Source organism: Urocitellus parryii, chromosome 4 (genome assembly GCF_045843805.1).
Source record: "Urocitellus parryii isolate mUroPar1 chromosome 4, mUroPar1.hap1, whole genome shotgun sequence".
Classification (NCBI taxonomy): domain Eukaryota; kingdom Metazoa; phylum Chordata; class Mammalia; order Rodentia; family Sciuridae; genus Urocitellus; species Urocitellus parryii.
The window spans coordinates 139,712,591-139,726,903 of NC_135534.1; the positions used below are offsets into that span (position 1 = coordinate 139,712,591).

At 38.8% G+C, this 14,313-nt stretch overlaps 1 protein-coding gene across 2 annotated transcripts; it reads left to right on the forward strand.

Moving 5' to 3' along the window:
* The first annotated feature begins 702 nt into the window (after positions 1 to 702).
* Positions 703 to 13,069, forward strand: Zfand5 (zinc finger AN1-type containing 5). 2 transcript variants are annotated; one of them, XM_026389292.2, is made up of 6 exons: positions 703 to 1,262; positions 5,196 to 5,355; positions 5,768 to 5,879; positions 6,479 to 6,582; positions 8,744 to 8,869; positions 9,848 to 13,069. In XM_026389292.2, the coding sequence occupies exons 2-6, from the start codon at positions 5,205 to 5,207 to the stop codon at positions 9,994 to 9,996; spliced, it is 642 nt and encodes a 213-aa protein (XP_026245077.2). In that variant the 5' UTR covers positions 703 to 1,262; positions 5,196 to 5,204; the 3' UTR covers positions 9,997 to 13,069. The 2 variants fall into 2 exon arrangements, with proteins under 2 accessions (XP_026245077.2, XP_026245078.2); XM_026389293.2 differs by lacking the exon at positions 703 to 1,262 and adding an exon at positions 1,824 to 2,028.
* Positions 13,070 to 14,313: the final 1,244 nt, after the last annotated feature.

The following is a 14,313-nucleotide window of genomic DNA, read 5'->3' on the forward strand; positions in this document are numbered from 1 at the left end:
TCAGCAGAACATTTGGTGCTTTCCCAGTTCACAACCCTTTGCTGGAATAGTCCATTTCCAGGGATTTTACAGGCTGGCCAAAACAGTTTGTTCAGAACAGCGACGCCAGACCGAAGACTGGCAGCCAGTCCGCCCAGTGTTTCCTGACTCTGCACAACCACCCGTGACCTTGGGCGAGCTAGCAAGCCAGCGAGCACCGCCTGGCCCGCGCCTTCCGGGAGGCGTCAGGGCAAGGCTCAGGTTGGACCTTGGACCTGAAAAGACGCGGGGGCGGGGAATGGAGTGGGAGGTTTGGTAAACAGAAGACCCAAAAGCCAAGGGTCCTTTCCTGGAGGCGAAATCTAATATTTGGGTAGAGAGCGGGGGTGGGGAGGACGTCTGCCCAGGGCTTGAAACAATGCGTGAGAACTCGTTGAAAAGCGGGCTCGAGTGAGAAAATCGGAAGGAGGGAGGTTGAAGGCGGACAATCGAGTTAAAAATAGAAACACATCCTCCACTGCACTCGCTCTTTCCAGCTCCACCCAGGGGTCGGCCGCCTGGCTAGTGACTCGGCTAGGCGAGGAGGACGCGCAACCAGGCTCCGTTCCGCCCCCGGAGCCCGCGACCAAAGGCCGGGGGCGGGGCCTCGGGTCCGTGACGTAATCGCGCTGCCCGTCGCTGCCGACGGGGTTTTCGCTGACGCACAGGTCCCGCCCCCCCTTCCCCCTTCCCCTCACTGCCCGAGCGCCGGGCGAAGAGCTAGCGTCAGTCGGCCAGATCGCGAAGCTGTCTGCATCAGGACTTCGCGCTCTCTCCCTGCCGGGAGCCGCGCAGCTTCCCCGGCGGTGGCGGAAACGACGGAAAGCGCCTTCGGCGGACACTCACAACGCCCCGACCTCGCTACGTGCGCTCCACTCAACCCTTTCTCGGCCCACCCGGCCGCCCGTGGAGGCGTGAGGCGACGACGGGCGAGCTCCTAGAACAGCGTTAGCAGCCGCGGCCTCCCGTCCTCCCTCCGCCTCCTCCTCTGCACCCCCCCCGCTTCCCTCCTCCCACTTCCCGAGCTCCGGCGTGTCCCGGCCACGTTCGGCGCTGCTGCAGGAACAAAGAAGGACCCCGCGGCGGCGGCGGCGGCGCCAGCACCTCCGCCTGCGGCCCCGACCCGCTCCTGGCCCGTGGCGGCGGCTCCAGGCGCCCGGCTCGTCGTTCTCGGAGGCCTCGGCCCGGCCCTATCGCGCCGGCGTCGCGCGCGACCTCGACTTCTGCATTCCGGCCCCCGCAGGGTGAGTGGTGCGGCGCTGGGGGCGGGCTCTGGCCCGGGGGTCAGAGTGGAGGGCCGGGCGGCCGGGGCCTGCGGCAAAGCCCGAGTGGGCCGCGGATGGCGGTGTCCTGGGAAGGAAGCTCCCCCGCCAGCTCAGGAAGCACAAAGACGGAGGCGTCATTTGTAGTCGTGGCCCGGGGCCCGACTGCCTGCGCCCCTGGCGCGCTCGCAGTCGCACGGTCGGGAACAATGCCCGGCGTGCGGCCTCGGCTGGGCCGGGCCCGGGACTCGCGTGTCGCTCCCGGCCCCCCGCAGCGGCGGCGCCCGGTATAGGCAGCCGGACCGCGAAAACAAAGACAGAGGCGGCAGCCGCGCCCCGGCCCCCTGCCCGCCGCTCTGCCAGGCTTTTCCTCTCGAATGAGCCGTTCGGGGTCGCGGCAGCGCGAGCCAGGCGGGGAGAGGGGCCGGCAGGGCCTGCAGAGCTGCCGTTCTGCATGACTCAGTGGTTTTAGGACAAGGCCCTGTTGGGCTTTCCTGAGTGAGGCCTTCCCTTAGAGGGGGATGGGGGGGGGGCCAGTGCGACCCAAACTTGCTCTAAATCCGCTGGAGCATGGAGTCTAGGGAGCTCTGCGTGGTATTTTAGTTTTTCCAACGTCGCTGCGTTTTCTCCCCCAAGATTCTTTTCATGGAGGAAGTGGAGCACCTTTCTCTTTGTTTCATGCATTTAAGCTGGTGAACACGAAATTTGGGGCTGGCTTTCCATGCACTTCATGTATCTGTGATTTGAGGTATGGGTCGGGATACCTTTATTGATTGAATCCATCCCAAGAATTATTGCCCGAGGAGATATTTAAGATAAAGTAGTATATAGGTCACAGCCTTGTTTAAACATTTGGGCTTCAAATCATTTACAAACTTACAAAAATCTAAATAAATTTCATTTTGCTTCTCATTTCGAAGGTTTTCTTTTTTTTAAAGTCAGATTTGGGGACTCCTTTTGATGAAAATGTTGCAATTTTATTTTTTTTATTAAAATGTCCCAAAAATGAAGGATTGGTTATAGTTCACTATTTTTGTCTCAGGCCTAACATTAAGTTTAATCAAGCTACTCTTAGCAGAAGTAATTCAGATCTGAAGAGTAAGGACTTGTCCAAGGTCACTGGCTTACTGGTAGATTAGGTACTAGAACTCAGATTTCAACTCCAGGTGAGTGGGGGGTTTTGACGTCTTAAAACACCATATGTATCTGAAACAACTATGTCTCAGAGGTGTAGATGCCCTTTATTCGGATTTTGGATTGGAGAATATTTTAGTTACACAGCAGATTTTTTAGACTATGAATTGGAAAAGCTACAAACTTTACAGAAAATATGCATTTCCTCTATGTTTGATAGGAATGACCCATGAATGCAGAAGTTTCTAACAACTTTAAAGGTGGTAAATAGTAATGGTATATATTTTTTAAAGACAGAAAGGAAATGCTAATAGTGAACACTCACCCCCAGCTCAAGTGGTTTCCTCTAAACATAAGAATTCTTTATGCCTTTATTCCTTTTTCACTGTGCTTGTTTTTTTGTAAGCAGTCCTGACCATTTGGGGCTTTGTGAGTGATTAATGATGCTTGGGTCTTCTAGATTGGATTTGAGATTGTTCTCTAATCTTCCCTATTAGAAAAAACTGGCAGCCTTAATCATATTTTGTTTTTCTTATTTTCTATATATGAATGTTGCATCTTTAGTTCTTGAGGTTGTGTAGGAGTTGTCAGGCTCTGAGATATAAATAGAAGCTGATTTCAGAGGCCCCTGTTGACTAGGCTTTATGTGAGAGCCTCCATCCAGCTCAGCCTGTCACATTGCAGCCTTGTGACAGGCTGAAGCGCCCTCCCATGTGATCTAAGCTGCTGAGAAATATTAAGGCAAGCTGTGCACATGTGATGGCATTTAAAAGCTGGCTTTCTAGGGGGGAAAACCTAAAGATGGGAAGCCCTGGAAATAATTAACATCCTATTGTTTCTGTGACTGAGTTCAAAATTTATTTTCAGTGAATTGAAGGTAGATGATTTTGAGGAAGAGGAAAGGTGAAATACTTTGTCAGAATGGGTTGTTATTAGGTGGGAAATCCCATAAAAACAAATATTTTATTCATTAAAATCATTTCATGTGGTTTAAATTGGGCTTAAATTGGTTGGGCTTAAATTGAGGACAGTGCTTTTAAAGCCTATGCCAAATGACACTGGAAGCTAGGACAGAAAGTGAATTAGCATAGTTCCAAACCCGGCTTCAGGGAATGACCCAACTTTTTTCAAATGGCAGTTTACTTGATAGGAATGAAAATACACAATTCATTATATGAATAATTTTTTTGCTCTTGATATTTTTAACATTGAAAAAGTCAACTAAAAATGTTTATTAAACTTTAAGTGATGTTGAAATGTTTACCCTGCTCTAAAATGAGTCAGCTAAATTCTACTTACTATTTAAAGAGACACTGTCAACTAAATTAATCATTGTTTTAAGCAAGTTGTGGATCTTGGTCATTCTCCATATAAGCTTGATTTGCTTGAAATATGGAGTCCTTTTGCTAATAAGGAAAGGTTGCTATCTTTTAAATGTTTGGGGAATAATTGTAAGGATTCTGGCCAGGTCAAAATTGTTTTTCACTAGAGAGGGAAAAGGAAATGGTGGGGAGGGTGTCTCATAAAAATCAAAGGGAGGCCAGTAACTAAGTTGAGGAAAGGGACTAGGGAAAGAAAGGCAGGGAAAGGGAAAATGTTGGGGAATGATATTGACTAAATTATATTGTTGTCATGTCCATGTACAAATATGTAACAGAGAATTCCACTATTATGTATAATTATAATGCACTGGCCGAAATAGGGCAAAAAGAATATTTAAACAAAAATTATACCCTTTATTTTTGTAATTTTGACAAAAAGTACTTAAAAACATTTTAACTCACTAGAATGTATTTTGTTTTAGTTAGAAAAATGAGTGACCACCACAAGCTAGAGCATATTTCCCTTAATCAGATGCTCTCAAATAATGCTTTTTACACAATTTTCAAAAAAAAAAAAATAAATAAACAGTATTTTCTCTTACCAGAGGAAACTTATGAAATTTAACACATTACTATGTTTATGTTGATTCTAACAAGACTTCTGGAAAAGTGAAGGGTATGCTTGCTGTTTAAAGTTCACTGTGGTAAATAAGCATTAAATACTAACCATCAACTAAATATTATGCATTTATATTGCTTTATATATTGAATTTGAGCATGGAAAGGTTTTTGTGTGTAAGGATGACAAATGTTATTAGAAAAGCCTTTGGTTCAGAAATTTATGGTTAATAAATGGTGCTAAAAGGTGCTTTAAACAAATCATATTCCTGTCTCACAGAATTGTCAGATTACTGATGGCACCAGAATATGTCCAGATGTAATTTTAAGATTAAATCAATATTCAGCTAGTTAAAAGAACCACTAATAAATACAGAAATAGTGATTAGTTATGATTGAGGTTTTCCCCTACCATATTTGGAAGTTCCCTCTAATATTTTTAGCTAACAAAGTTAAAAGACATCATTTGGGATGGTTCACTTGTAGTGGTGGGGAGCAGAAAGTCCAAATACCAATTTCTACTGTTGATTAAAACAACCCTGGTATCCAGCAGGCAGGCAGACTGTGAACTGAAGCAAAGAATAGTTAACAGGTAAAATAATAAATTTTGGTACTTAACGGTAGAATTTCCTTTTGGTTCTAAAACAGTTCCTTTAATGCTCTTTGTTTTATAAAGGCAACAAAATATTCCTAATTGTCGGCTCAGTCTGGAACACAGTTTGGGGTTTTGTTAGTAATAGATTGGTATTTTAGAAATGACAGGTATGCTAATTATTGTATTCTGCTAATTTATTTTGGTGACATGGCTTACTAAAATTTTGTTGTTTTGTTTTGTTTATAGCAGAAAAATATGGCTCAGGAGACTAACCAGACCCCAGGGCCCATGCTGTGTAGTACAGGATGTGGCTTTTATGGAAATCCTAGGACAAATGGAATGTGTTCTGTTTGCTACAAAGAACATCTTCAGAGGCAGCAGAATAGTGGCAGAATGAGCCCAATGGGTAAGTTATTTCCAAGGAAGAACTGGTGGACAGAAAATATAGAACCAGAAATTGGGGCCCAAGACTGAGAATGCTGAAAGCCCAAGGAGAGAAGACCTGACAAGAGCTTAAAATTAAAGCAACAGCCCAAGTACTTGACATGACTGCATCCATCAGGAATGAATGACTACCTACAAGCATCTCTTAGCTTTTTCAGTTTTCATTTTTGAGGTTTTGTTTCATAATTGTTTTCAATGGATATGTCTTTAAATTTATTTTTTTTAGTTTGGATACTCAAGTGTAGGATTGCAGCAAAGTGAAAGTGCTTAAATCACTAACCTAATTAAATGCAAGTATTACTACTTATTAAGTTGACACTAAGTGAGTTTTTGTAATGTTGATTTGTTTCTTACAAATTCCTTTTTTTAAATAGGAACAGCCAGTGGTTCCAACAGTCCTACCTCAGATTCTGCATCTGTACAGAGAGCAGAGGCTAGCTTAAACAACTGTGAAGGTGCTGCTGGCAGCACATCTGAAAAATCAAGGTAAGGTTGAACATTTTTTTTAAGAGTTTCTAAGACATGGAAGAAATCAAGATGTTTGTATCCATGTACTAACAAATATGTTAATGTATCAGATGCCCTTGGCTTTGCATGTATTGGACAAAAAGTCTAGTGCCCTTAATTCTGACTCTTTAGGTGGTTGAGTAAAGATGTATATCACAATGTACTCCAGAAACCCTTCAAAGACACTTACGTTTTGAAAGCTGTATTTTAGTTTCCTTCTAACTGAAGTTTAGGGATTATAGAGAGTGTTATAGTGCCACACAGGTATTTTGGCACAGCTGCTCCTTTTGTTCTTGAATTATAGGCATAGCTAGAAATTCATAATTGATTATAATAGCGTATGGTGACCTTATACAAATAAGCAGCCTTAAGTTAATGAGCCATTTATCAAATTGATTGCTTTCTTCTCAACCATTTATGCTGGGCATCCAAAATCTTTTAAAATTTTGCAGGTTATCTAGCTCCACTTGATCATGTTGGAAATAATATATAATTTAAAGTTGAAATGACAACTTATTATCTCAAAAAGAAGTACCCTTAACATCTTTAAAAATAATTGTTTGCTTGAACTCAAATAGAAATGTGCCTGTGGCTGCCTTGCCTGTAACTCAGCAAATGACAGAAATGAGCATTTCAAGAGAGGACAAAATAACTACCCCGAAAACAGAGGTGTCAGAGCCAGGTATGCTTTTTGTTTAATATGAGTTCAGTTCTGGATTTGGAAGTACAAGAGAAAGTTGGTGGCGGGATTCTCCTTCCCATTGAAGGACCAAAGAGGAGGGAGAGCCATGAAGTAGAGACCAAATAAAGAACTGCTATCTTTTAAAGTATCTTGAAGTATAAAACAGCTATACTTTTTGCTCTCTTCTCCATTAATTGCCCCCAGGCCTACAAATCACCAAGATTATAATCTGGAGACTGGATGTTGAGAACTTAATAAACTTAAACTTTTCAAGACCATAAAGAAAAATTCTATGGTCAAGAGCAATAACTGTTCAGTCTTGATATTGTCAATGTTGTAGAAAACATTCAAGCAAAGAACCTATGGAATACTAAACGTAAAAAGAACAGGATCCCTGTCTCATTTTGTAGGAATTTAAAGCTCATTATGGAAGGGCATTTTGGGTTTCAACAGGTCATGACTTTGAGGCTGTGTTTATAGCACAGCCAAAAGTGCCCTAATGTTTCAAGACTGAATTGTTAGAATTAGCTATGTGCACAAAGTTCATTCAAATCAATTCATCCTTTCTCGGTAAAATGGTGATGGAATACAATATAAAAATAAATTGTGGAAAAAATAGTGTCAGTGGTTGTGTAATTTTCTTTGGAGGCTTGCTTTTGCTAACATTGGAGTCAGTTTTATCTGTACTGTTGTCAGTCTCTTTTTTAAGTGAGAGTCAAATATTTTGGCCATCAAATGGCAGGTGAATCTATATATTTGATGTTTTGAAAGGAGTTTCATCTTTTGGGAAAAAAACTATTTTTTTTTTTAATTGCTGACATTGGAAGCATGTTTTGGGGTTAGATCTGTAGCTAATACATACTTCTATTATTACTTGAGAGACATACTGTGGTTCACTATTTGTTCTACTATTTGTTCTTTCTGTATCACTTTTCTTCCTCTATCCCCTTCTTTATATGTCTCAGGAACTTACTATTCCTTTTTTCAGATGGGGGCAGAGAAATGGCTGACACCATTCTCATACTCCTGTTTACCCTCATACCATCAGAATTATATTAAGATTTGTAATAGTAGCTTACTAAGAAATAGTAGTAGATAGAATATTTTCTAAGTCAGGTATTAGGTATGAATTCCAGTGGGGATATAGTGCTAATGCAAATGAAAAGTTGGGGCAGTTTTAAGTTCACATTAACCCAATCTGTCTGCTATAAAAGCTTGGATACGAAAATAGCAGTAGTGCTAGAATAATGAATAGGCAGTAATTTTAGCATTACATATATACATTGATTTTTCTATTCTTAAACCTTAGATCAACATTAAAACTTTAAGGTATAGTTGGATTTATGTACGAAGTACTTTTTGGTCTTTTGTCTTAAAGAACCAGTGGGGTTATGTGCTTTAATGCAGTCTGCATTTTTTTATGTGATAAATTCTATCAATAAATTTGATCTAAAGCTTTAGAGGTGGAGAAAAGGTGGGGCTTTTTGTAGATAATATCTCACTATCAAAGTAACACTAAAAAAAATCCTGTTCTGCCAGTAGAATCCTTAATTTTCTAAAATCAAAACCTTATAAGCACTTCTAGATTGTTTGCAGATCTAACATTGTGACTTGTGAAAATGACAAAGTGATTTCATTAAAATTTTTGGATCTAATTTGATTCGGGGATAAATGGTTTGGGCTTTGTCAAAATTTGTTGAGGTAATCAGCATAAAAACCAACATGGTTTTATAGCCAGGTACCTTAGAAGTTGGCACTTCTATCTAAGTAATGAATTCCAGCTGCCCTAATTCAGACGTTCATGTTTAGGAAATTGCAATACAGAAAAACTAAGCATACAAGCAGAATCTCCCCAGGTCTTCAAAAAAATAGAATTAGTATTTTGTTTTCTAGTATTGACTTGTTAAGACTGAGATAAAAGAATATCCTAACTGGTGATTTTATAAAATTTTAGAGGAGCCAAGTAGTTGCCTAGGAATTGCCAGGAAATTCTTAGACTTTAAGAAGTTTTGTCATTCAAACGGAAGATTTTAAGAAAGGATTCTTAAACATTCTATGAATCTTATTCCTCCTTTTAAATATTTTTCTTTTTGACTTAGATCATTCATTACCAGCCAGTGGTCTCTGGAGAGATCTCTTAATTTTTATGCTTATTTTTCAGTTGTCACTCAGCCCAGTCCATCAGTTTCTCAGCCCAGTACTTCTCAAAGTGAAGAAAAAGCTCCTGAGTTACCCAAACCAAAGAAGAACAGATGTTTCATGTGTAGAAAGAAAGTTGGCCTTACAGGTATTACAAATGCTTAAGAATCTATATTTTACTGACTGCAATTAAAGAGCTCTTGGTCACTGTGAAGACTTTCAGAGAGAGAAAGTTTTCCATAGTGGGCTAGGAAGGACGCAACAGTGTTAAGATTTTAATTAGTTAAGAAATTGGGTTTAATTTCCATCTGTTTTCCTAATGTTATGATGATTGTTATCCTTCAGGCTTCTGAATTATTTTTCTCTTTTGGATTGACAAAGACTTATCACTTTTGATACTTTCCTTTGTAACTCTTAGGGAAAAGGTAACTGAACTAACATGTCTGCCTACTTTGAACTAGGTATGAAATGCTTTTTTTCTTGTCTCCTTGAAACCTCAGAATTTATGGTTGACTTTATCTAGTTTTCACTTGAAATACTACCATTTACCACATGATATAGTAGAAGTAGATATATGCTTGGGATTGGGAGGGAGGGTACTGAGGATTGAACCTAGGAGCACTTTATCACTAAGCCTTATCCCTATCCCTTTTTGAGACAGAATTGCTCAATTGCTGAGGCTGGTCTTGAACTTTTGATCATCTTGCCTGGGATTATAAGTGTGTGCCATGCGCACCTGGGGCTATATTTTGAATTCAGGTCAACCTGTATAAATTCTACACTGTAATATCTATATGAGTTGATGGAAGGAACCTAGTAGAATTAACTGACAGATAACCCATTTTATTTTCTTCATAGGATTTGGCTTAAGCACATTTCTTTAACAGTCTGTTGCCCTTTGAGGGTAAGACATAATTGTAGTTGTTTGAATTTCTCATCATATCAAAATAGGCTAAAGCTTTTTTTGACAGTTTAAATTTGATAGACTGCTTCAAGATTTGACAGACTTCCAAGTTGTAAAGCAATGAAAATATGATTCTTTTTTATAGTGAGGCTCTTTTTTTTTTTTTTTTTTTTTTAATTGCTACAAGTTCCCTAGTTACCCTGCTTCCTCTCATCTGTACAGGATTTGACTGCCGATGTGGAAATTTGTTTTGTGGACTTCACCGTTATTCTGACAAGCACAACTGTCCATATGATTACAAAGCAGAAGCTGCAGCAAAAATCAGAAAAGAGAATCCAGTTGTTGTGGCTGAAAAAATCCAGAGAATATAAATTACTACTTGTGAAGAGACTGAAACTTTGTTTTTATTTTAATATATCGTAGGAAAACATTAAAGAGCAGATGCATGGCCATTTTCCTTTGATGTTCTCCAGAGTTTTACTTTACACTTGTCTGTCTTATAATTGATATTTTAGAATGTTTGGGTGTTTGTTACAGGCAGAATTGGATAGATACAGCCCTACAAGATGTATATGCCCTCCCCTGAATAAAATTGGATAAAAATCTGCACAGCAAATTGAAATACACAAATAATAGGGACAAAATTTAGTTCCCATGTGCCAAACAAAATAAATGAAATCTCTGCATGTTTGCAGCATTATCTGCCTTTTGGGAATGTAATCAAGGTATAATCTTTGGCTAGTGTTATGTGCCTGTATATTTTTAAAAATGGTACACCAGAAAAGGACTGGCAGTCTACTTCTGTCATAGTTTTAACTTCACCTTCTTAATTTTCACATGTTCTTTGGAAGCAGGAAGAATGCTGTAAGGAGGATCAGATCTTCCCATGAAATCAGTATTTGGTGCCATATGTAAGCCTGGTTCAATTGGTCTTATAAAAGCTGTCAAATAAGACATTCTGTGAAAGGTAAACATCACAGCCGGTTAAAAGTAAAACCATCAAGCCAACAACTGGGTCTTGAGGTGACCTTTGAAGCTTACTGTGCTGGCCTGCACCAGAAGATACCTGCATTATTCTCATTACTAAAAATATGTAGCACAGAACTGCGTTAGGATTAATTTGTTTACAAGAAGAAGTTAAAACTGTTTGGTTTTCATATACAGCAGCTCTATTGAATAACATGCATCTGAATTTTAAGTTGCAAAGGTATCCGAACAGTTAATTTTTCATGTGCATCTTTTGTTGAATGTTTTGGTTCAAGAAAGAATGTTTAAAGCTTTTTAAAGACTTCAGTTCTTAATGTAACTGTATCCTTCTGCATGGAAAATCATAACCAACATGGCTGCAGTAGACTTCTTAGTGGTATCCAGCACCACTTGCAGAGGGCTGCTTTATCATATTAATTGTACTTGGGTGTAGGACTCTAGTGTTCTTGGGTGTATTGCATGGGCTGCATTATCTACAGCATTGTACAATAACAACTAGAAAAGGCAGTATACTTCACTGATGCTTGTCTGGTAATATCACTTCTGTGTTATAATGGAAGGTTTTTTTGTGATGTATGAAACTTGTGTTTTTATATATAAATGAGCATAGAGATTAGTGTTGTGGTAATGCCTGTTTCCATCTGTAAATAGTTAAGTATGTACACGAGGCACTACTTCTGATTTATTGCAGTGTTCGGTCCTAGTTTTTACTTTTATTCTTAAAGCATTCAATTTTGCTTTTAATTTTATGTACCTTAGTTCTGAGTTAGATCTGCAGATGTGTACAGATAGTTCATATTTATGTATTGCACATAATCATGCTCTTCAGCATTGATGCTATATTGTATTATGTAAATAATAAAAGCCATGTACAGAGGGAAACTTCCACTTGTTTATTGGGTTTTTAAGCTTTAGTTAGAATCCTAAAGGGGAAAATAGAAAATGTTTCATATTCAACTTTATAGTTGTATATACAGACTTTGCATGGCTGTATTATAAATTTATATTCTGTTGCCATTCTTGAACTTGATTATCAAGTGAGAATCATGAGTTATTTGAAAAATTTTCAAGTATGGCACATGATGGACAATTTGTTACTGAAGATCTGAATCTTCAGGATCGAAAACAATCTTAAAACTTGGAAAGGAATGAAATTCAGTTATGACCTATTTTTGTTATCCATGTTGTACTTGAATCGGTGACTTAAGGCATAATTTTTTGTTCACAGAAGCAGTAGAGAAGATGACCATGAACTTTGTCTTTGCAGGTAATACAGAAGGACAAATAATGGTTACATGTAATTTTGCTCCCTGGAACAACAGAAACCAAGAGCAAAACCATTTCAGTTAGGCATGGAAATACTAACCCTTCAATCTTGTCAATTCTTAGTGTGCTGCTACTTCTGCTTTAAGTGGAAGAAAGGTGTGTCGAAGTCCATGTGTTGATTTGAAGGTAGTATCTCCCTCAGTATGAAGACCTGAATCACAGTAGAATTGGAAATTATGGTATTTAGAAAAGAAAGTTTTTCAATTTTAAAATGAGGCTCTATCCCCTCCTACATATTGTCAACAAAAAATATATATAATTTAAATCTTTTTCAAGTCGGAATGTAGTGTGTGGGAGATGGGGAGATAATGGGTCTTCAAATTATATCAGTTTGTGAAAGTAGTAGCAAGAGATTGTCATGAATATTATCACTTTATAAGAAACATTTGGACTTAGGAATTGATTTTTGTCAGAGCATCACTAGGGAGAAGGAAGATTTGTAGATTCAGTTCTGCTAAGACTCTTGGATTCAGACCTAAATATTTCCCTCAGTTCAGACAGTATTTGCAATGTGCACAGATTTTTTAAAAACAACACTATCTTGTTTCCTATTTAAACAATCTTTGTACCTCTAGCACCCAGCTTTGCTAGGATGAATTAGCTGTTTCACTGGGCTGTAATCCTTTTGTAAATCTAACCATTCAGTAAGCCTTGCATTTGATGAGGATAGGGCAGTGGGGTATAGTGGTTATGGTTATGGACCTTGGGACCAGAATATCATCAGGGTAAAATTGTTTGCATTGGCTGCTTCATTGGTTAAATGATTGTAACTACTTGCTTTAGGAGTGTGAAGAGGACTAAAAATTGCCTAGTATGTAGTATGGGCTGTTGTCCCAGTATTACATTAAGTAACGATCTCTAGAACTTGGAGAGAAGAATATTTGAAAATTTAATGAGGTTGGTCACATCAAGTTACATGGTGAAAAGGTTAAGATCTGTAAAACTGTTTCAGGTGATTTGGATCATTTTCAGTAAGGTTTTCTTTGCAAATGTCTGCACTAAGTGAAGCAAGTAATTATAAAAATGGGCAAATGTCTACTAGTAATGTAATAATAGATGTTATGCAAACTGCTATTTTCTTTTTGAATTGGTAATATATTGACACGGTTTCAAAATGAATTTATCTGTATACATTGAGAACCAGCCTCTCATTCTGTCCTGTACCCTCTATTTCAAAGGTGCACGTACATTTTGGGTAAATTTTATACTTAGATTATTTGGTCTCTTCCATTTTGTGTAAATGTTTTGAGTTTGTACAAAGATTTAATATGACATGTCTATTTGAATGCAGACTTAACAGTGCTTTTTGTCCATAGTATTAATAATTTTGGAGAGTGACAGATAAGGTTGCTGTTACCTAGAAGAGTTTATGTGGATAAGGCAACAGCTTTTAATGAAAAGAAACTCGGAAGTTGCACAAATCAGTTTGTAAAACCTCCTTTTGAAACAAGTGTACATGTGCAACAATATTGAAGTGTCAATAATTGTACATATTTCCATGGACAAATGCTGGTTTTTTGAGTTTAAAAAGGTAAAGAACACTCCCCACCACCCAGAGTTACCTCTCTGTTAATATTCCCTAAAAGGAAAAGTCAACATCATTTGTGGCCTAAGTGTAAATCATTTTGTTCACAACTGCTAAGTGCTACTTTTACTTTGCTTCTGGTATGTGTACAGATGTTGCTAAATTGTACTTAACGTGATACTTTATTCATTAGCAAAATGAAGGAAGAATATTTTCTAGTAGTTAATAATTGAATATTTTCTTAAGGTTGTGAATGCTACTGTCACTACAGAACCTTAGTTTATATATCTGAAATGATAATGTATCCTAAACAGTTAATGTTACATTATCAGTCTACTCAGAAGTTAATAGGAAATCCTTTATGAACTTTTAATACACAGCAGGAACTGTTCACAAAATAATCCGATATCAGCCAAGGAAACAAAATACAAATGAACCAGCCTGCATAAGCTCAACTTAAATAGTAGTGTCTAGTGAATCCCAGATGACTTTTGAGTATAATCGAGCAAATTTTAAGTTGATCCTAGTTATAGAACATACTTCTACGCTCTTTTCTGTGCTCATCACTAAAAATGTGTTGACATGCAAATTGTACTGCCATGTAAACAATTAACAAGTTTTCATCCATTCTTAGAAAACCCAAAGCTTTTTTTTTTTTTTTTTTTTTTGGTATTGGTGATTGAACCCAGGGTGTTGTATCACTGAACTATACGCCCAGCCCTTTTTGTTTGTTGAGACAGGGTCTTGCTAAGTTGCTGAGGCTTACTTCAGACTGAATCATCCCCAGGGTGTGTGTGTGTTTGTTTTGGGGGGGGGTCTTTTTTTTTTATTTAATGTCCACCCCCCAGAA

Bases quoted from the DNA above. Each gene is read 5' to 3' on its own strand.
- Zfand5 (XM_026389292.2), top strand. From the start codon at position 5,205: ATGGCTCAGGAGACTAACCAGACCCCAGGGCCCATGCTGTGTAGTACA. The intron at 5,356-5,767 runs GTAAGTTATTTC...TTTTTTAAATAG, and splicing joins TGGCAGAATGAGCCCAATGG to GAACAGCCAGTGGTTCCAAC. The intron at 8,870-9,847 runs GTATTACAAATG...TCATCTGTACAG, and splicing joins AAAGAAAGTTGGCCTTACAG to GATTTGACTGCCGATGTGGA.